This window comes from Budorcas taxicolor, chromosome 16 (genome assembly GCF_023091745.1).
Source record: "Budorcas taxicolor isolate Tak-1 chromosome 16, Takin1.1, whole genome shotgun sequence".
In the NCBI taxonomy this organism is placed as follows: Eukaryota; Metazoa; Chordata; class Mammalia; order Artiodactyla; family Bovidae; genus Budorcas; species Budorcas taxicolor.
Window position 1 is genome coordinate 20,081,016 of NC_068925.1, and position 21,835 is coordinate 20,102,850.

The window sequence follows — 21,835 nt, forward strand, 5'->3', positions numbered from 1 at the left end:
ACATGAACCCCCCTCCCACCTCCCTCCCCATAACATCTCTGTGGGTCATCCCCATGCACCAGCCCCAAGCATGCTGTATCCTGCGTCAGACATAGACTAGCGATTCAATTCTTACATGATAGTATACATGATAGAATGCCATTCTCCCATATCATCCCACCCTCTCCCTCTCCCTCTGAGTCCAAAAGTCCGTTATAGACAGCTGCGTCTTTTTCCTGTCTTGCATCCAGGGTCGTCATTGCCATCTTTCTAAATTCCGTATATATGTGTTAGTATACTGTATTGGTGTTTTTCTTTCTGGCTTACTTCACTCTGTATAATCGGCTCCAGTTTCGTCCATCTCATCAGAACTGATTCAAATGAATTCTTTTTAACGGCTGAGTAATACTCCATTGTGTATATGTACCACAGCTTTCTTATCCATTCATCTGCTGATGGACATCTAGGTTGTTTCCATGTCCTGGCTATTATAAACAGTGCTGCGATGAACATTGGGGTACATGTGTCTCTTTCAATTCTGGTTTCCTCGGTGTGTATGCCCAGCAGTGGGATTGCTGGGTCATAAGGGAGTTCTATTTGCAATTTTTTAAGGAATCTCCACACTGTTCTCCATAGTGGCTGTACTAGTTTGCATTCCCACCAACAGTGTAGGAGGGTTCCCTTTTCTCCACACCCTCTCCAGCATTTATTGCTTGCAGATTTTTGGATCGCAGCTCAGTTCAGTTTTCTTTATGGTCCAACTCTCACATCCAAACATGATGACTGGAAAAACCATAGCTTTGACTAGACGGACCTTTGTTGGCAAAGTAATATGTCTGCTTTTTAATATGGTGTCTAGGTTGGTCATGGCTTTTCTTCCAAGAAGCAAACATCTTTTAATTTAATGGTTGAAGTCACCATCTGTAGTGATTTTGGAGGCCAAGAAAATAAAGTCTATCACTGTTTCCATTGTTTCCCCATCTATTTGCCATGAAGTGATGGGACCGGATGCCATGATCTTTGTTTTTCTGAATGTTGATTTTTATGCCAGCTTTTACACTCTTCTCTTTCACTTCCATCAAATGGTTCTTTAGTTCCTCTTCACTTTCTGCCATAAGGGTGGTGGCATCTGCATATATGAGGTTACTGATATTTCTCCCAGTAATCTTGATTCCAGTTTATGATTCATTCAGCTTGGCATTTCGCATGATGTACTCTGCATATTAGTTAAATAAGCACGGTGACAATATACAGCCTTGATGAACTACTTTCCCAATTTGGAACCAGTCCATTGTTCCATGGTCAAAGGCTTCAGTATAGTCAGTGAAGCAGCGGTATTTCTGGAATTCTCTTGCTTTTTGTATGATCTGACAGATGTTGGCAAATTGATCTCTGGTTCCTTTGCCTTTTCTAAATCCAGCTTGAACATCTGGAAATTCTTACTTCATGTACTGTTGAAGTCTAGCTTGGAGAATTTTGAGCATTACTTTGCTAGTGTGTGAGATGAATGCAATTGTGCAACAGTTTGAACATTCTTTGGCACTGCCTTTCTCTGGGATTGGAATGAAAACTGACTTTTCCCAGTCCTTTGGCCACTGCTGAATTTTCCAAATTTGCTGGCATATTGTGTGCAGCACTTTCACAGCATCATCTTTTAGAATCTGAAATAGCTCAGCTGGAATTCCATCACCGCTAATAGCTTTGTTTATAGTGACCACTACTATATATAAAATAGATAATCAACAAGGACCTACTGTATAGCACAGGGAATTCTACTGAATACTTTGTAATAACGTATAAGGAAAAGGTATCTGAAAAAGAATGGATATATGTATATATATGTGTGTGTATGAATCAGTTTGCTGTATACTTGAAAGCAATACAACCTTGTAAATCAACTATACTCTAATATAATTAAAAAGAAGTTTACTGCCAATACATTCAAACTGCCAGAGACCAGGGCACAAAAGCTATATAGTAACCTCAGACCATGCTAAGAACGATCCTGAGCATGGGTCAGTTTTCATCATCCTGAAATTCTTACTGATTTTTGAACAAAGGAGCCCCATGCTTTCATTCTGCATTGGGCTTTGCAGATTGTGTCACCCATCCTGAGCTTTAGCTGTGTCTGACTGTTATTTTTATATCCAACCAATCATGGAATCTAGTTCAGATACTATTGGGTTGCCCAAAATTTTTGTTTGGGTTTTTCTGTAAGCTGTAATGGAAAAACTGGAATGAAATTTTTGGCCAACCCAAGAGTTTACTACTCAACATTTATTCATTCAATAAGGATTTTCAAAACACTTAATGTCTGTTAGTTACTGGGATAGCTCACAGTACAGGTAACACAATGGCAAAAGGAAGCTGCTGCTGCCTCTGTTCTTAAAAAAAACTTTAACTTCTGGTTGAGGAGTAGAGACAAGTAAAAGGATATTCAATGAAGCATAATACATACCATAAGAGTCAAGTGTAGGATACTATGGGAACACATGATGGAGTTACCTAAATGTAAAATCTTCATGTAAAAAATGTCCACATTTTGGAATATGGATGGTCAAACTATGTTTTCTTTGTTTCAAAAGTGATATGTACTATATCTGTTTCAGTACATTAGGAGTACACTTTCTGCTACAATTAGCCCTGGTAGGATTTATGCTATTTTATCACAGAAGGTTTCTACAAGTTTCTAATAGTATGAGAAAGGGAGACAGATTATTCTTTCCTTGTTAACTTAAGGCTGGTAACTCCTCCCTTTCACTGAAATGAAACCATGAGCAACTTTCAATGAATTATTTGGAAAACATTTCCCCCAGAGTTAAGAGACACATAAGCCCTTATCATGTCTGCTGCTAAAGAGGGCATGATTAATTCATTTTGTTCTCAGTGTCCCTAATCATTTCGTTAATCCTTTCCCCCCTCTCCTCTACCCCGATGCCCACATTAGGAGGTCCACGTTTCAAGTGTGGCAACCCAAAGTGAAACAATGCCATCACTGACATCCCATTTGCTCTGAGCAGGATGGTGGGCATGTCTAGTAATAAATGATATGAAAAGGTCTTTTATTGACAAGCTGCCATGCGCTGTTTGCATTAGTGAATCTGAGAAGATGATGGCTGCTACCCTTGGTCCCCATGGTACTGGGCTCAGTGAGATAGCAGAAAGCGCCTTGGTTTACTTAGAGCATTGATAACACCTCTAAATAATTAACTGAGGACTTCCTGTCTTCAATTACTTAATGCCTTTTTTTTTTTTTTAACATCTTGAGAGGATTATAAGCAATTTATGGATTTCACATGATGAGTGCATTTGCCTCTATTCCCACAAAGCATTTACGGGATCATGTTTCTAAAGCTTTGAGGTAATTAAAAATAAGCGTGGAGACAATGGGGCTGGTGCTAGGTGCCCTCTTTCCCTTCTGTCCTGTCTAGGGACCTAGATTCTCAGGTTCCTGGATCACTAGAGCTACAGCTCCACCAGTGTCTGACTGTGACTCAGGGAATGCCGCGGTTTTGGAAACGATGAGAAAAATCAAAACCTTTATCTCTGGGGGGGTTGGGGCAGCTCTTCAATCAAATGTTTGAGATTGAATGTGAAATAGATTTGATTATTTTAGTTCATTTCATAAACTCAATAAAACAGTCATTCCCATCATAAAATAGTTCGCTACTGAATTTGATCAGTCAACTAACCATGGAACTGAATTTTCCCTGGCAGAGAAAATGTGTGAACACTACACAAGTCTCGGGTTTCAGATTTTCTAATGCCAAGCACCACACCTGTCCCATAGGAACTACATATGGGAGGGTATACTTAGTAAGGATTTTTTGAATAAAGGTATATTTACTCATTTAACAAAGAAATCTATTTAGGACTATATTGTCCAAGTGAAGTACCTTCCTAATCTGTCTAAAATTATACAGAGGGATGGATGAAATGAATTCTAACAGATTTTTTTTCCCTTTTATAATCTTAAAAGAACTCAAATTAGGTGGAAAAACTTCAAAATGTTTATCCCAATAAAAGAGGAACTTTCACATTAAGTTATGCACATAAAATCTTCTGCGACGTGAAAAAGGTCATAAAAAATGATAATAGAATAACTGGTGGAGTGAAAGTATTTAAACAAAAATCTTTGCAATTATTTTATAATTAAGAACGTTATCAATTCTGTTGTTTTGAACAATGCAATTGAATTTGGTCTGCTGGCATGTAACTGTTGGTTTCTAAAAATGGAAACCATTACAGCTGGCAATAGTTCGAAGCCTATGCTGATTGAGTATACAGATTCTGTAGGAAGAGAATTCTTCATCCTTGTATCCCAGGTTATGGTGAAACTTTTATCGCTACAAAGTCTTCACTGACCTTAACTTTGCTTTCAAAACTCTGTAAATGAACATTCCACAGCCTTTCTAAGTCATTCTTTTGATTTCTTCTACCCCATTCGGTACAGAGTTCTGTTGGAGCAGCACTATACAAGCTAGTCCTTAACTCATCACTAGTATCGGGAGCTTCTCAAGAGCAGCAGTCTAATTTTGAAGCACTTACTATACTATCTAGAACACAACAAGCAGGTTACATGTCTTTTATTTTTTTGAATGAAATGATATTCTGATTTCCTTATAGATGGAAGCAGTAAATGCCTTGGGCACCCTGAGTAGGCCAGTTTTCACCTTCATTTTTCCAATGTGGATATTAACACATTATTGACCAGAGATGTACTAACGCTACAGGCATTTGTTTCTGCAAAAATTCCCTGGTCAGTCATGTGTTTAAAACATCCCTCACTTACAAGGCTGCGATGAGAATCACAGGAGTCAAAATGCAGTGGTTCTTTAAAATTATAAATCACCATATACATGTAAGTTTTCATCATGGAAAATAACATCATTTTAATTACTGGTGATGATTTTCCTTTTTACTGAAATAAGGAACAAATTTGATCATCTAAATGGATGACGGCTTTCCCATCCCCATTATCATCAGCTTAGCTCAGGATCTTCAGATCAGGATTGCAATGTGCTAGTCCGCAAATATTTTATTAAGCACCTTCTGTAGGCTTATGGCACTTCTGGAAAACAGTGGACATCTGTCAGCAAGTGCTTGCTGTGTGTCAGGGAATTGTCCAGTTGAGAGTAAATCATGATGAATTTATTTTTTCCACCTGTATAGCACAGCCTGCATCTCCTCTAAGGAAAAATCAGGCTTGCTTTTTCAGGCCTTCCTGCACTTCTGTGTGAGTTTCATCATCCCTGGTATCAATGTACCCTGCTAAGTATAGGGTCCAATGGAAGGAAGGCATTCATTCACTCAGGAAGACTGAGGCAGGGGTGGGGGTGGGGTGCTGGGTGGGAAGGGTTGGGTGGAGTTGGGAGGTTCTGACAATAGGGAAAGAGTGAAAGTTTGTAAACTTCTGCTTGTGTTCTCAGAAACTAAACAAATTTACACAGCTGTCTGGGATGACTCAAATGATGAGCTAAGTTACTAATTCTCTTGAAGCATTCTATTCGTACAATGAGGGTAATAATTCTCTCTTCCCCATAGGTTTGTGATGAGGATCAAATTAAACAGTAAATGCCAAGGCTAAGGACAGTATTCAACACATTAAATTCACTTATTCTCAAACATTTATTTAGCACCTACTGCTGTGTCATGGATTGTTCTGGGTGCTCAAGGCATGGGATTGAAGTAGGTAGAAATACTTCCAAAGGAGCAGGATAAAAAAGTCAAATAAAAAGCAAACACTGTCAGGCAATGAAAGGTCTGTGGTGAAAATAAAACAAGGTGATGTGAGGGTGTATCAGCAAAGCTGACCTAGACTGGGTAAATCAGAAATTGCTTTTATTCAGGACTGACATTCAGACTAAAACATGTTAATTATTATTATAATCACTGCTAGTAATTTCTGACACTATACTATAATACTGTACTATTACTATATTATTAAAGCTAATTATAATACATGTTATAATAAGCAACAAAATAATACAATTACTATTAATTAATGTTAATAATAACAACAAATTGTCACAACAAGTCAACTGTTAACTATTCTGTGTATTAATTACCCACACAGTAGATAAATGTTAGCCTCTGGTTGATTTTTCTCCTTCCTTCAAGTACATTCCTGGCTCTCCTAGCCCCATTAACTACCAGTATATCCTTGGGGAATGAAAATGCATCTTACTGTTAGTCTGGGGAAGAAAAAAAAACAAACCTTAATACTGATGCAAAAACCCTACACATAATGCATATCAAAGCCAAATATAAATTATTTCTGAAGTTATCTGCTGTTGTAGCTTATTGCTGCCAGTGTGGGCTCTTCTATTAGCATGGATAAGTGGGACCTGACCATATGTCAAGAGAACACGTCCTCTCGAAGTGACCTCATATATCAAACACACACCCCTGGGAGGCTTTGCCCCCCTAACCACAGTGACAGACTCTTCCGGTAGGTTTTCCTCTTTTTTTTTTTTTTTTTTTACCTGTGACCGTATGCTGCCTCCTGTCAGTGGTGTCAGTGTAGATGAGACCTTTCCCAACCTGCCTGAGCTGGTACTCTTTAATGACGCCATTTGGCTTCGGAGGGACATGCCAACTCACATGCAGAGCCTCTGCACTGGGGGCCGTGACTCTAGGCGGAGGGATATTCTGCGGGATTCCTTGGGTGGTAGCTGCAACGACCTGAAAACACAGGAATTAAACAGCAATTTCTTGGAATAGTACACTAGGTATTCTGATCAATGAGAATGTCACTTTTGTTTTAAAATGTTGTCTTAGCTTGGCATATCATTAGCTGGGCTTAGAGAAGCAGTCCCTCTTTTTAAAATTCTTTCTCTACCATCCTATTCAAACAATGAAATCTGACCTTGAATGTATTCCTAAGTCTTCGACTACCATTTATCACAACGGTTCAACAACAGTTTTGATGGCAGAGTGCAGTCCTCAGTTTAAACAAGTAAAAGCTGGCTGGCAGACTGTCTTACTAGAGAACTCTTGATAACTCTCTTCCATATGGCCCATCAGTGTCTTTGCATTTTAACAGCCTGATTTTGTACATTTTAAGCACCAGTAAATTTGGAGCAAAACCCACATCTGAACTTGCTTGCATATAATATACTTTGAACAGTGTAAATGGGCAGCCTTTTTGGTATGATACCCAGCCTTTCCTCCTATGATACCCAGGATGACTTTATAGTGTCTGCACCAATGTTCTAAAAGAGAACCAAGTGAGAAGAAAAAAAAGGTAAATCAACCAGTGATTTGCTCAACATTATCAAAGTATATTTGGGTGGAAAAATTGGCTGCCTTTGTTTTTTCACAGAATTAAGTCTGATTTTGCTTTCTCACGCATTGTTTTCGCATCTGGTAGGAAGGAGATGTGTTATGTGAAAAGCAGAATGGTTCTAGGACCCTTTGGACCATAATTTTTGATTGGGCCAATCAGCTGCCATCTGTCTAGATGGCGGGGTGCAACTGATAGGTCTGAATGAAAATTGTATTTGGATGGTTCTTCAACAGTGTTCAAAGATGCTGAGCTTCTCAAGTTTAAACCATATGAAAACTGCGTTTCCTTTGACTAGTTTGGCATTGGTGAAATGGCTCTTTCCTTATTTTCCTCCCAAATTGTTTGATTACTTTTTCCTTTTTTCATTTAGTAGCTCCCTCAAGGTGGCTGGTCATCTACGGTTTTTGGTTTTTGTCCCTCTGTCTATTCTTAAATGACCGTATTCAAACTCATTGCTTCAACTTCCTCCATAGATCTTTCCAACAAATTTCAGTCACTTCTTAATCCAGCTTCTGACTATAGACACTTTCACTTAAAGTATCAAATAAAATTGCTTCAACAGTATGTGACCAAGAACTTCCAGATGTACAACATGGATTTAGAAAAGGCAGAGGAACCAGAGATCAAATTGCCAACCTCTGCTGGATCATAGAAAAAGCAAGAGAATTCCAGAAAAACATCTGCTTCATTGACTACTCTATAGCCTTTGTCTGTATGGATCACAGCAAACTGTGGAAAAATTTTCAAGAGATGGGAATATCAGACCACCTTACTTGCCTCCTGAGAAACCTCTATGCAGGTCAAGAAGGAGCAGTTAGAACTAGACATGGAACAATGGACTGGTTCAAATTTGGGAAAGGGGTATATCAAGGCTGTATATTGTCATCCTACTTATTTAATTTCTATGCAGAGAACATATGACATGTCAGGCTGGATGAATCACAAGCTGGAATCAAAATTGCTGGGAGAAATATCAATAAGCTCAGATATGCTGATGACATCACCCTGACAGCAGAAAGTGAAGAGGAACAAAAGTACCTCTTAATGAAGATGAAGAGGAGAGTGAAAAAGCTGGCTTAAAACTCAACATTCAGAAAACTAAGATCATGGCACCTGGTCCCATCACTTCATGGCAAATAGATGGGTAAACAATGGAAACAGTTACAGACTTTATTTTCTTGGGCTCCAATATCACTGCAGATGGTGACTGCAGTCATGATATTAAAAGATTCTTGCTCTTTGGAAGAAAAGCTATGACCAACCTAGACAGCACATTAAAAAGCAGAGACATAACTTTGCTGACAAAGGTGCATATAGTCAAAGCTATGGTTTATCCAGTAGTCATGTATGAATGGGATAATTGGACTATAAAGAAGGCTGAGAGTCGAAGAATCGATGCTTTTGAACTGTGGTGTTGAAAAAGACTCTTGAGAATCCTTTTGACTACAAGGTGATCAAACCAGTCAAATCAGTTCTAAATATTCATTGGAAGAACTGATGATGAAGCTGAAGCTCCGAATTTTTGTCCACCTGTTGCAAAGAGCTGATTCATTGGAAAAGACCCTGGTGCTGGGAAGGATTGAAGGCAGGAGGAGAAGCGAGTGACAGGATTAGATGGTTGGATGGCAGCATCAACTCAATGGATATGAGTTGAGCAAACTCTGGGAGATAGTGAAGGACAGGGAAGCCTGGCATGGGGCTCTTGGAAGGGCCTCTTCCCTTCCATGGGGTCGCAAAGAGTCAGACATGGCTGAGTGCCTGAACAACAATCATTCTGGTATCTTCTCCTCCTCTGAAACATATTTGTGAAAGCTTTAAAAATGTTAATCATTCTTTCCTTTTAACTTTTCTTTAAAAAAAAAAACTGAATTGTGTTAGTTTCAGGCATACACCAAAGTGACGTGGTTATATACATATATGTGTGTGTGTGCATATTCTTATTCAGATTCTTTCCTCTATAGATTATTATGAAATATTGAGCATAGCCCCCTATGCTATACAGTAGGTCCTTGTTTACTTTATATATATAGTAGTATGTATATGCGGAGAAGGCAATGGCACCCCACTCCAGTACTCTTGCCTGGAAAATCCCATGGACGGAGGAGCCTGGTGGGCTGCAGTTCACAGGGTCACTAAGAGTCGGACACGACTGAGCAACTTCACTTTCATTTTTCACTTTCATGCACTGGAGAAGAAGATGGCAACCTACTCCAGTGCTCTTGCCTGGAGAATCCCAGGGACGGGGGAGCCTGGTGGGCTGCTGTCTATGGGGTCGCACAGAGTCGGACATGACTGAAGCTACTTAGCAGCAGCAGCAGCAGTGTGTATATGTTAATCCCAAATTCCTAATTTATCCTTTCTCCCCACTTTCCCCTTTGGTAATCATAAACTTGTTTTCTATGTCTGTGAAACTATTTTTATCTTGTAAATATGTCCTTTCTTACAAAGAAAAGACTTTGTATCCATTCTTTTAGATTACACATATAAGTGGTATCATATGTTATTTGTCTTTCTCTGGCTTATTCACTTAGTATGATAATCTCTTGGTCTGTTGATGTTGCTGCAAATGACATTATTTAATTATCTCTTGTGGCTGAGTAAAATTCATATATATATATATATATACATATATATATATATACACACACTATGAATATATATTTTTGTTTCCTGATTTGCTTTCAAAATGGCACCATGACCTACAAATTTGTCAAGCCAGATACTTTGAAAATACCTATGATACTTCATTTTAATTCCCCTACATACAGTTGACTACTGATTCTTCTCAAGGCTGTTGGAGAAGGCTTGGAACTATTTTATTTCCCTATGTCAGACTCCTTTGCCCTTTGCTCTGTTTTACAAGAAATGGCAATTTTTGTTGATATGATATTTAAATAGAATTTCTGTTTTTAAACTGAGAAATGGCTTGGGAATTATTATGAATTTATTGAAGACCAACTAAAAGTGGTTGGTGAAGGAGAAGGGGATTAAGAGGATAATATTGGTTCAAGTTTTTTTTCTTTTCGTGAAGGAAATATTGATATTTAAATAAATCTCTCTTTCAGTGATCTATCCTTTCAGATGGAAATGTTGATACTCAGTTGAGATGCGATATGGACACCTTACTTTATTGGGGTGGACACTGTTTTCTGTCACTGGAAACATTACTCATAGCCTGGACCTTCCTACAGTCTTGACACTGGGCAGTTCTGTCCAGAGTTTAGGCAAACTTCTCTTACCTTGCTGCTGGTAGCACAGCCAGCAACTGTGCAAGCTTTCAGCTGGTATGAATATTCCATAAAGGGCTGAATTCCTTCCGTATCAGAGAAGCTCAGTGATGTTCCTCGAAAACATTCAATTCCATTTCGGAGAAGAATGTAGGCAATAATAGGACCTAAAAGAGACAGACAAATGCTTAAATTTGAGTGTGGGATTCTTTGAACCATTTGCAAACAAATTAGATGGCTTAGAGTTCTTAAAGCTCAACATTCAGAAAACGAAGATCATGGCATCTGGTCCCAGCACTTCATAGGAAATAGATGGGGAAACAGTGGAAACACTGTCAGACTTTATTTTGGGGGGCTCCAAAATCACTGCAGATGGTGATTGCAGCCATGAAATTAAAAGACGCTTACTCCTTGGAAGGAAAGTTATGACCAACCTAGATAGCATATTCAAAAGCAGAGACATTGCTTTGCCAACAAAGGTCCGTCTAGTCAAGGTGGACCAGTTTTTCCAGTGGTCATGTATGGATGTGAGAGTTGGACTGTGTAGAAAGCTGAGAGCCAAAGAATTGATGCTTTTGAACTGTGGTGTTGGAGAAGACTCTTGAGAGTCCCTTGGACTGCAAGGAGATCCAACCAGTCCATCCTAATGGAGACCAGTCCTGGGTGTTCTTTGGAAGGACTGATGCTAAAGCTGAAACTCCAGTACTTTGGCCACCTCATGCAAAGAGGTGACTCATTGGATAAGACTCTGATGCTGGCAGGGATGGGGGGCAGGAGGAGAAGGGGACGACAGAGGATGAGATGGCTTGATAGCATCACCGACTCAATGCACATGAGTTTGGGTGAACTCCAGGAGTTGGTGATGGACTGGGAGGCCCGGAGTACTGCAATTCATAGGGTCGCAAAGAGTCAGACATGACTGAGCAACTGGACTGAACTGAAAGTTCTGAAGAAATGGGATAATACAGCATTATTTAATTTTAATTTGCTATCACATTGCTATGTTGAAGCAGTTCTTAATTACACCCACTCTTATGGAGGAGATAGATTCTTGACATAAATAATCAGAGTCAATTGTTTATTTCCCTTCAACTGTCAAACATTTACTTTCAAAACTATTTTGCCCTCCCATAACATGCTTTGCTTATTTGAAAGCAGCTCAGATATATGCTGGGATTCAAAGAAAATAATAATTTTGGGCTAAACATTTGTGAGGGCTAATTCACAAATGAATGATTTAGTTCAGTTCAGTCACTCAGTCATGTCCAACTCTACGACCCCATGAATTGTAGCACGCCAGGCCTCCCTGTCCATCACCAACTCTCGGAGTTCACCCAAACTCATGTGCATCTAGTCAGTGATGCCATCCAGCCATCTCATCCTCTGTCGTCCCCTTCTCCTCCTGCCCTCAATCCCTCCCAGCATCAGAGTCTTTTCCAATGAGTCACCTCTTTGCATGAGGTGGCCAAAGTACTGGAGTCTCAGCCTCAGCATCAGTCCTTCCAAAGAACACCCAGGACTGGTCTCCATTACGATGGACTGGTTGGATCTCCTTGCAGTCCAAGGGACTCTCAAGAGTCTTCTCCAACATCACAGTTCAAAAGAATCAGTTCTTCGGCACTCAGCTTTCTACACAGTCCAACTCTCACATCCGTACATGACCACTGGAAAAACCATAGCCTTGACTAGATGGACCTTTGTTGGGAAAGTAATATCTCTGCTTTTGAATATGCAATCTAGGTTGGTCATAACTTTCCTTCCAAGGAGTAAGCGTCTTTTAATTTCATGGCTGCAATCACCATCTGCAGTGATTTTGGAGCCCCCAAAAATAAAGTCTGACACTGTTTCCCCACAAAACTGAAGTTCCCTTTTTATGGTTAGATGTGTGCCAATGAAATGCATCTCACTAATTTCCGTTCCCTTATGGATTTAATTGGATTATGTTATTTTAATTTTAAAAATAGTTTCATACCATTTGACTGTATAGGTTTCTTCCAGCTTAAGACTATTACATCATCAAGATGATCCATTTTTGTCCACCTGGGGGGACTCACGCCTTCAGGCACATCTTCCTTTGTTCTGGCTCTAACTGCCTTGCTGAATCCTCGCCCATAGCGATTCCAGGCAGAAATCCTATACTCATACATCATGTAGGGCTCCAGATTCACATCTGGAAAGACAGAAAATCAGACAGTGAAGTTTTTTCAAAAAATTAAAAAACTTTTTTACCATCCTATTGAAAATGAATGTCAAAACCTTTAAAGAGTTAAAAATAAATGCCTCATGTAATCCCAGTGTATGTTAATAAAAACTTGAATGTCTTTACTTTCTGAATCATAACAAACATTGTGTTTATTACAATGTTTAGAAATATGAAAGACACAGAGATATGAAATTGCACAGAATAGAATTCACCTTTCTGAATAGAGAGCTATGGATACATTAGAAAACAGATTGAAAAATAAAAGCATCCAACTAATGTACATTAGATGTTAATGCTTCCCAAGTTCATGATCTCTTCTGCATGAGGCAGGTTTGGCAGCATTCTTTTATAATTTTATTATTATAAGCTTTACCAATTATTACATTGTCAATATTAGTTTATTAAATTACTATATGAATTATAATGTAGTTATGAGATAAAGGAATTGAAACTTAGCACATCATGATACCATTTTAATGAATAACAGTGAATTCACACTCCATTATACATACTGTATATCGGAGAAGGCAATGGCAACTCACTCCAGTACTCTTGCCTGGAAAATCTCATGGACAGAGGAGCCTGGTAGGCTATACAGTCCACGGGGTCACTAAGAGTTGGACATGACTGAGCAACTTCACTTTCACTTTTCACTTTCATGCACAGGAGAAGGAAATGGCAACCCACTCCAGTGTTCTTGCCTGGAGAATCTCAGGGATGGGGGAGCCTGGTGGGCTGCCGTCTATGGGGTCGCACAGAGTCGGACACGTATATACTGCACTACATATTCTTCCTTCCATCTTCCACCAAGCCAGAAAACAAAAATCAAACCAACCAATCTAATTAAAACAACAAAGCCAACTTGCTAAGATTTTTGGTCTGGCTAAAGTTTTAGACAATCATCCACATGATTCTATGGTGTCTCAAAAGGTGTCTGAAACATCTTAGTTCAATTTTGAGGTTTAATAACTTTGGAAGTACAAATGCTATAAATTTAGCAAAAACATTCCTTGAAAGTTTAATTATTTAAATCTGCTTTCTACTTAATTCTGTGAATTTTGGATATGTACATGTGTATTTCCTCTTACGTCTGCTGCTCCTGACAATGATGTGATATGAACCTCACTTTCCCCATAAGTTACTTTTATTTACATGAATTAAATCTATAACAGGGGCTGGGAGGAGATTAGTGGTCCAACTGTCTTCTTTCCTGAGGCTTTTCCCAATTAAAGGCACTACAATAAATATTCTTTATTTGCTTACAGTGTGCTAAATCTAAAAGGTAAACAGGGCCGTTCCTTTCGTGGAAGAGATGAGACAAGTGTCCAGCTGCCTATGAGGCATGGCATGGTAGGGGTGGTGAACGGCTTGATCACATGTCACAGGAGCACAGAAGGGAGAAGGGGCTGGACTTGGGAAGTCTTCACTGCAGACGTGAATTCTGACCTTGTCCTTGAGTGTGAGAGTGTAGAAACACATTTCAGGTGTAACAAACAGCCTGAAGGAGGTTGAGAGCACCCAGAAAGGAGCCCTACACTGTGCGGGGTCCTCTTATGTCTGCTGCTCCTGACAATGATGTGATATGAACCTCACTCTCCCCATAAGTTATTTTTATTTACAGATCTGACCTTTGGTTTCCTCATCTGTTAAGTGATCATACTTACCTGATTGCTTTGAGGGTAAGTTAGGTAAGGTTTAAAAATGCCTAGCACAAAGTGGTGGTGGTGGGGGCAGGGGGAGGGAGGAATGGGTTGGGATTTTGGGGTTGGGAGATGCAAACTATTATATATAGAAGAGATAAACAACAAAGTCCTACTGTAGAGGACAGGGAGCTATATTCAATATCCTGTGATTAACCATAATGGAAAAGAATTGTAAAGTACACACACACACATAGCCAAACCACTTTGCTGTATAGCAGAAATTAACACACACTGTAAATCACCTATACTTTAAAGAATGCACAACACGGGAACTAAATAATACTCAGTAAACTTTATTCCCCTACCTTCCCTCCCTAATCTACTCCCTCTCCTCCCAGTACCCTGCCTGATTATTTTCCTTCTCAAGAACTGCCATTAGTACAGGCAATGTAGTCATGATGGAATGGAGTGGAATTTATTTGACTTTAGCTTGCTTGAATTATGTCACTTGCATGTATTCTATTTCACTCTAAATAGATGTGTGTACACACATATATACACACAGTTGCACACACACATTTAATTTTCGGAAAACAGAAACTTAAGTACGGCCTTAAGTAAATGGTTGAATAAAAAAAAGTGAATAGATGGCAGAACTATTTTGGAGATAATCCTAAAATTCACAGCATTTTTCTCTACACTCAGCTAAGCCTGAGAATCACTATTTTGGACTAATGCTTTAAGGCCGAGATGGGGCTTAGAAATTACTGTTTTCCATAACCATGAAGGTTCTTACTCCCAAGATGGTGGCTGTCTTGGGGAACACCCCCAAAAAGACTATGGGAGAGCACAGCCTCTGGACCCAGACTGAAGAGGAAAGGGAATACTGATTTCACTGAGCACTCTGTCTCCTCCTCAGAATGATGCTGTCAGGTCTTAATGAACAAGCATGTTTCTGCCTCTTTTATGCTTGCAAGAATAACATTAACAACATTCATTCATGGCCTTTGTTGAAAGTCTGCATTCAAACTTTTGAGAAAATTAGGCTCATTTAAAATTAACTGTGTATACCATAAAAGGTCACAAAACTAATTTATCCCTCTGTTCTTTATTCTGTATGTGCTTACTTTAAAATACATTCCTATTTAAAGTTAGACTTAAAAGTTGTTTTAACTACTAACTTTGAACAGTTCCAGATTGTACCTTTAATTACCTGGTAACTAGCTGGCTCCTAAGTATGATGAAGTTAATTGATACGAGGTGAAGGAAAGAGATGAGGTCAGAGGGAAATAAATCTGCATTTTCAACAGCCTGTCACTCTCCTTTCTAAGCCATAGGCAGGTTGGCTCCCTCTCTGTTACCTGTGAAAGAGAGTGTGTTTACACTTCCCGTATGAACAGTCTCTTCAGCAGATGAACATATTTCTTCCATTGAATCCTTCCTGATGGAACTGTGAGATCCTCTTATCACAGTACAAACGTGGCTGGTAGAGTTGAAGTCGCACCTGCCGCAGTGTGCTGTGGCTTCCGTGGATGCCGGGCAGAGGGTTCTGCATGCTTTCGTTTCCTAAGTCAGGTGGTAGAGGTGGGGAGAGTGGGGGCAGGGGGAGGAGATTTAAAAGTTGCATTTAGACATGGGTGGGCTAGGTTTCTACAACTCTCAAATGAAATTTTCTTCTGCTTAGTTCATGAGTGACTATCTCAAAATTCTTAAAAAAAGAAATGGAGGCAGTCTGTATTACTAGAAAGAGAAGTTACTTTGAAATGACACAGATTTAGACTCATAACCCAGTTTTGCAACTTATTAGTGCTGTGACCTTGAACAAGTCTCTTATACTTTCAAGGCCTCAGCTTCTTCCGTGAAAGAATGGAAGTTCAATTTACTATATGGGTTTGTTGCGTGACTCAAATGACAGAATGTAAATGTCTTACACTTGGTAGATACACTATAAATAATAATAGTAGTCATTATTTTATTATTGTTGCTTTGACACTTTTCTGGTGGAATTTTCGAGAAAAAACAAAATAAAGAATGTGAAATTTGAGAATCTTTGCTTCGTGTGCTCTTAGGAATGCTGGACCAATGAGAAGTATTCTACATCCAAGTTTTATAAAATTTAAATATTTCATAAACTGTCATTATAATCATTATTATTTATATGTGTAAACTTTTTATCTGGTAAATCTCTGGGCTTTTTGTAGTTATTGATATGTATAAGTAGGCTTTAAGCTCAGAAAATGAAATACTTCATCTGAAATTACAGGAGACAGATATAAGGCAATATTTCTACAAGACAAAGTTCTACTTCATTTTCCTTTTATATAGGCAGCATAACTTATTTAAAATCATTCTTGCTATTTAAAAGTGGTCTACATTGAATCTATTATCTAAAACAAGTTAATTTTCCCAAAGATCATGAAAATAAAGCTGCTCAGAAAAATATAGTCGGATTTCCACTTAAATATGGTGAATTGAACACATGCATTTATCTTCACTTCCTCTTAAAGCCCAACCAAATGACAATAAAGGAATATAGAAAGTCTAAGGAAGAGAACTAACACCTATTTTTTGGGATGTGGATGTATGTGGCAGAGACAATGGTAGGTGCCCAGGAATGTCCATTTTTGCCTTTTCTCCCTAGGAACACTAGATTTTCCAGTCTGACTATAAGAGGAGGAGTCATGTGACCAGAAATATCTGTGTGATGATGTTCAGAAGAGATGCTTTCTGCATCCAGGGAAGACCCTACATGTACAGTCATCCACTCTTTTCCTTTTCTCACAACAGGGAAGGGACTTGGGTTCCTGAGACATTGCATGGAGGAGAGCTTCGAAACCACACTGGACTAACCTGTGAAAAGTTAAAAAAATTCCTTTCGTTCACCCACTCCATACATGAGGACATTTCTTTTTACCTTGGCATTGTTCGATGTGTTATAGAAGAAACATAATTTAGTGCTTTGAAGTTGAATGTTTCCTTAATAACAACAACAAAACCCTAAAGTATAAAGTGGCACTGGCTTCAGGTTAAGCAAGTGGTGGAAAGAAATTTGTTGTGAGTTTTGGCAATCTGAGAAGGTCTGTTATACTGTGGCTAAATGTTTGGCAATACTCGGCCCTGGGATGACTGTCAAAGCAAGCCGCGTACCCCTGAATTCACTGTTCTGGGCAAGATAGCATAGGCTAGTACATGAGCCTGTGTACATGTGTGCTTATGGCTGCATTTGGCGAAGTATTAAAAAACTGAGAGAAACTTAGAAAATAATTTGTGAAGCTTTAAAAAAAAATTAGAGAGGGTTCCTTGGAAGATATAGGACACAGTGGGAAAACTAAATAAAAGTCTGCATCCTGCTCAGTGAGAACCCCTCGTTTCTACTGGATTCCCCATATGGTGGCTGGGTATGTATCCCATCCCGACCTAGGATGGAGCACTTAAGGATACTTCATTAAGTACACCTACTGAGGATTCTTGGTAATGTGATTTACTGACAAAAAGCCATCTTGCCATAATGAGGACCCTACTGTGTTCCCCACCAATGGATTTCTACATATAACAACATGTCAGTCAATCTCCAATGGAAAAAAAGAAGTTTAAAAACATAGAAAAAATGTCAGAGGAAACAAAAACAAAACAAGGAAAAGAAGAAAATGAGATAGTACCAAGCTTAAACCATAATGGAGAAGAATATGAGAAAGCACACACACACACACACACACACACACACACACACCTGAATCACTTTGCTGTACAGCAGAAATGAACACAACACTGTAAATCAACTATACTTCAATAAAATAAATGAGAAAACCAAAATTTTATAGGCAAAAAAATAGTATCAAACAAGCAAGATAATTCAAAGGACAAAGCAAACAAACAATTTAAAGAGCAACAACAGAATGAATATTTTCAGAATGAGGAAAAAAAAGACATTTCATGGATGAAATAAGAGTAGGATGCCATAAATAAGTAATAATTGGCAAAAAAGAAAGAGCCATCAAAAACTAAAAAAAAAAAAAAGATAGCCAAAAAAACTTCACAACAAATCAATAGAATGGTGGAAAGATAAAGTTAAGACAATATCTTATAACACTGAAAAAGATGAGTCAACAGGCAAGAAACAAGATGGAAAAAAATTAAAATATCAGTTAAGGAAGTCCAACACCCAACTTATCAGTGAAAAGAGAGGCAAAAGAGGGAGCAAATTATCAAAGAAATAATAAAATAGCATTCCCCAGAACTGCAGACCATGAGGCTCCACCCTGAAAAAGTCCACAAGAAGTATATCATTATCAATATTAATAATGGTGATAATAGCATATACATAGAGGCACATTGTCACGACATTTTAGAAAAGCAGAAAAAAGAGGATGTCTTAAAAATTGTTGGGAAAAACAACATGGTTGCCTACAAAGAAACAGGAACTGGAATAGCAATAACAATTTTAAAAAATCAGAAAAGGATTCAAAATCCTGAGTAGAAATAATTTTTTTCTTTTGAATTGTACACCTAGACAAGCTATCAATCCAGTGGGAAGGAGAATTACAATAATTTCAGATATCAAGCTTTCAAAATATTTACCTTTCACGTACCTACACCCAGAGAGTCAATTCTTCATGAAGAAGGGACAACTGGGGCTCAGAATTCAGGGAGACCAACATAGAGAAGGAAGAAAAAGATTTCCCAAAGAGACAGCTTTGGGAAACTCGCTGGGACAGCCATGCAGAAACCCCACAGAGATCCAGTCCAGACTGGAGCAGGAGATGGAAGGCTCTAGGAAGGTCTTCAGGAAACAAAATTGAGTCTAGAGATTGAGTTTTACCTATGACATATTGCTTGATTCAGCATTTAATTTTTTTTTTCCTGATCACAACCATTTAAATATGAATTTTAAATACAAGTGTTAGTTGGCCTTCATAGAGCCAACGCAAGCCACCTTAAAACACCACAGGTATATTCTGAATGTCTCCTTGTAACAGAAGCTGTGTCATCCTGACCAAAACCAGATGCCTGGGAATCAAATGTGAGGTGGACAATACTGAAACATATAGATGTGAATGAGGCTTCCCTGGTGGCTCAGCCAGTAAAGAATCTGCCTGCAATGCAGGAGATCTGGGTTTGATTCCTGAGTCAAGAAGATCCCCTAGAGAAGGAAATGACAACCCATGCCAGTATTCTTGCCCGGGAAATCCTATGGAGAGAGGAGCCTGATGGGCTACAGTCCATGGGGTCACAAAGAGTCGGGCATGACTGAGCTACTAACACGAGATGAGTTGTGAATGATGGTGTCATTTCTGAAACTAATAGGTTTTCTATCTTTATTTTTCAAATATGAATGCCCCTTCAAGGAGAGTTTTCTACATAGATCCTTCCTAACTTGTTATTTCAAGGGCATATTCTTGCAACATTACCAGTTCTTTAAGACTGGTAATAAAAGTAATAATAAGTAAGCACTTTTATAAGTAATAAAAATATTTCTTAAGAAAAATGTCCTGGTCCAAACTTCTGAAAACACTGGCCTGGAATAAACTTAAACTTTAGAAACATAGTGTTGATTATATTTCTTTCATAGAACTGGCTAATTAAAGTTTTGTTCAAATCAGATCGATTCTTAAAATTTATTTATTTTTAATTGGAAGATAATTGCTTTACAATGATGTGTTGGTTTCTGCCATACATCAACATGAATCAGCCATAGTATACATATGTTTCCTGCCTTCTGAGCCTCCCTCTCACCTCTCACCCCTCTAGGTTGTCACAGAACACCGGATTTGAGTTCCCGGAGTCATTCAACAAATTCCCACTATCTTTTTTACAAATGGTAACATATGTTTCAATGTTACTCTCTTAATTCAATTTGTCCCACCCTCTCCTTCCCCAACTGTGTCCACAAGTCTGCTGCTGCTGCTGCTGCTAAGTCGCTTCAGTTGTGTCCGACTCTGTGCAACCCCATAGACGGCAGCCCACCAGGCTCCCCCATCCCTGGGATTCTCCAGGCAAGAACACTGGAGTGGGTTGCCATTTCCTTCTCCAATGCATGAAAGTGAAAAGTGAAAGTGAAGTTGCTCATTCGTGTCCGACCCTCAGCAACCCCGTGGACTGCAGCCTTCCACTCTGCTCCATCCATGGGATTTTCCAGGCAAGAGTACTGGAGTGGGGTACCATGTCCACAAGTCTATTTGCTATGAAATCAGATCGACTTTTAAAAAAATTTATATACAAAAATCCTCATTATTTTTATTGAGCATTTTGTATGATTATTCACTTCCGTGAAGTATCTATTCTCTTCAACAGTATTATGTGTTAATATTCATTGCTGCAAAGTGCTTGCCAGGGCCCTAAAACTCTCAAGACTTATGGTCCATTCCACGTCCATGATGCTCACACAAAGATTGTATAATTACTTCCGTCATCAAGATCTCTTCCATTGTCTTTGATGAAAGCAGCCGTTTTTAGCCATCGAAGGGGACGACAGAGGATGAGATGGCTGGATGGCATCACTGACTCGATGGACATGAGTCTGAGTGAACTCCGGGAGTCGGTGATAGACAGGGAGGCCTGGCATGCTGCGATTCATGGGGTCACAAAGAGTCAGACACGACTGAGCGACTGAACTGAACTGAACTGAATGACAAATAAATGTTCCTAGTCCTTTCCTTAAAATGGTGGGTTTCTGGAGTCTGGGGTCAGGTTTAATGCTAACAAATAAGGCATGGCTGCATGTGAAACATCTCAACGGACAGACATAAATGATATGCCCATAGGGTTATTCATTTTTGTGGTTGGCTAGCTTTTGCTGAACTTGCACTGTCTCTAGGAATATGAAATAAACACAACTAAGTGAATCTGCTGGACCTGAAGTCTCTCTTAAAAGAAAGTGAAGTCCTATGATTGGGGAACTAGAGGAAAAAAGCTAAATTTCTTTTCATCTCCATCCACAACACCATGCCCGCTCTTTCAGCATCTCAGACTTTCTGTCTGCACTAATCTGAAGTGCTGGTAAAGCTTCCTGAGAACAGCTAATCATTATTAATTCCTTTAGAATTCATTGCAATAACATCAATCATAGAGAACTCATTTGGTATTAATATGGATGTAATGTGAAAATGAATAATGCACACAGGAGTTTTTATATTCCTATTTTAGAAAAATAGTTATGAACAATGTATTTCTCTTTCCATTGTCAAATCAGTGCCTCTGAGAGGTTTTCTATCAATTACCTTCATCATCATTCCAGTTGAAATCTTGTCAGAGCAAACATATTTCAAAGGATTATATCCAACTCCATTACAGCATTCCTGGCTCTTTGGAATAAGTTCAGTCTCACAGCATTTTACTGGCACTGGGTCATTCTTTTTAACATGTGCTTTAGACTCTCCACTGGAAGCTGAGCAGCATATGGTATCTGACATATTCACATAATCCAGCCCACAACAGAACATCCCTGCAACAATAAAATGTTATATATGAATATGAAATTTAAAAAAGAGAAGAAAAC

At 38.9% G+C, this 21,835-nt stretch overlaps 1 protein-coding gene across 1 annotated transcript in view; it reads right to left on the reverse strand.

Annotated features, from left to right (window-relative positions):
• The window catches only part of USH2A (usherin), a 930,744-nt gene that overhangs the window by 192,651 nt on the left and 716,258 nt on the right, over positions 1-21,835 (reverse strand). Inside the window, exons 50-54 of the mRNA XM_052653949.1 lie at positions 21,558-21,781; positions 15,702-15,906; positions 12,467-12,664; positions 10,507-10,661; positions 6,465-6,663 (exon numbers count right to left, since the gene is read on the reverse strand). Coding sequence (XP_052509909.1) covers positions 6,465-6,663; positions 10,507-10,661; positions 12,467-12,664; positions 15,702-15,906; positions 21,558-21,781 — 981 coding nt within the window. The remainder of the gene's footprint in view (positions 1-6,464; positions 6,664-10,506; positions 10,662-12,466; positions 12,665-15,701; positions 15,907-21,557; positions 21,782-21,835) is intronic.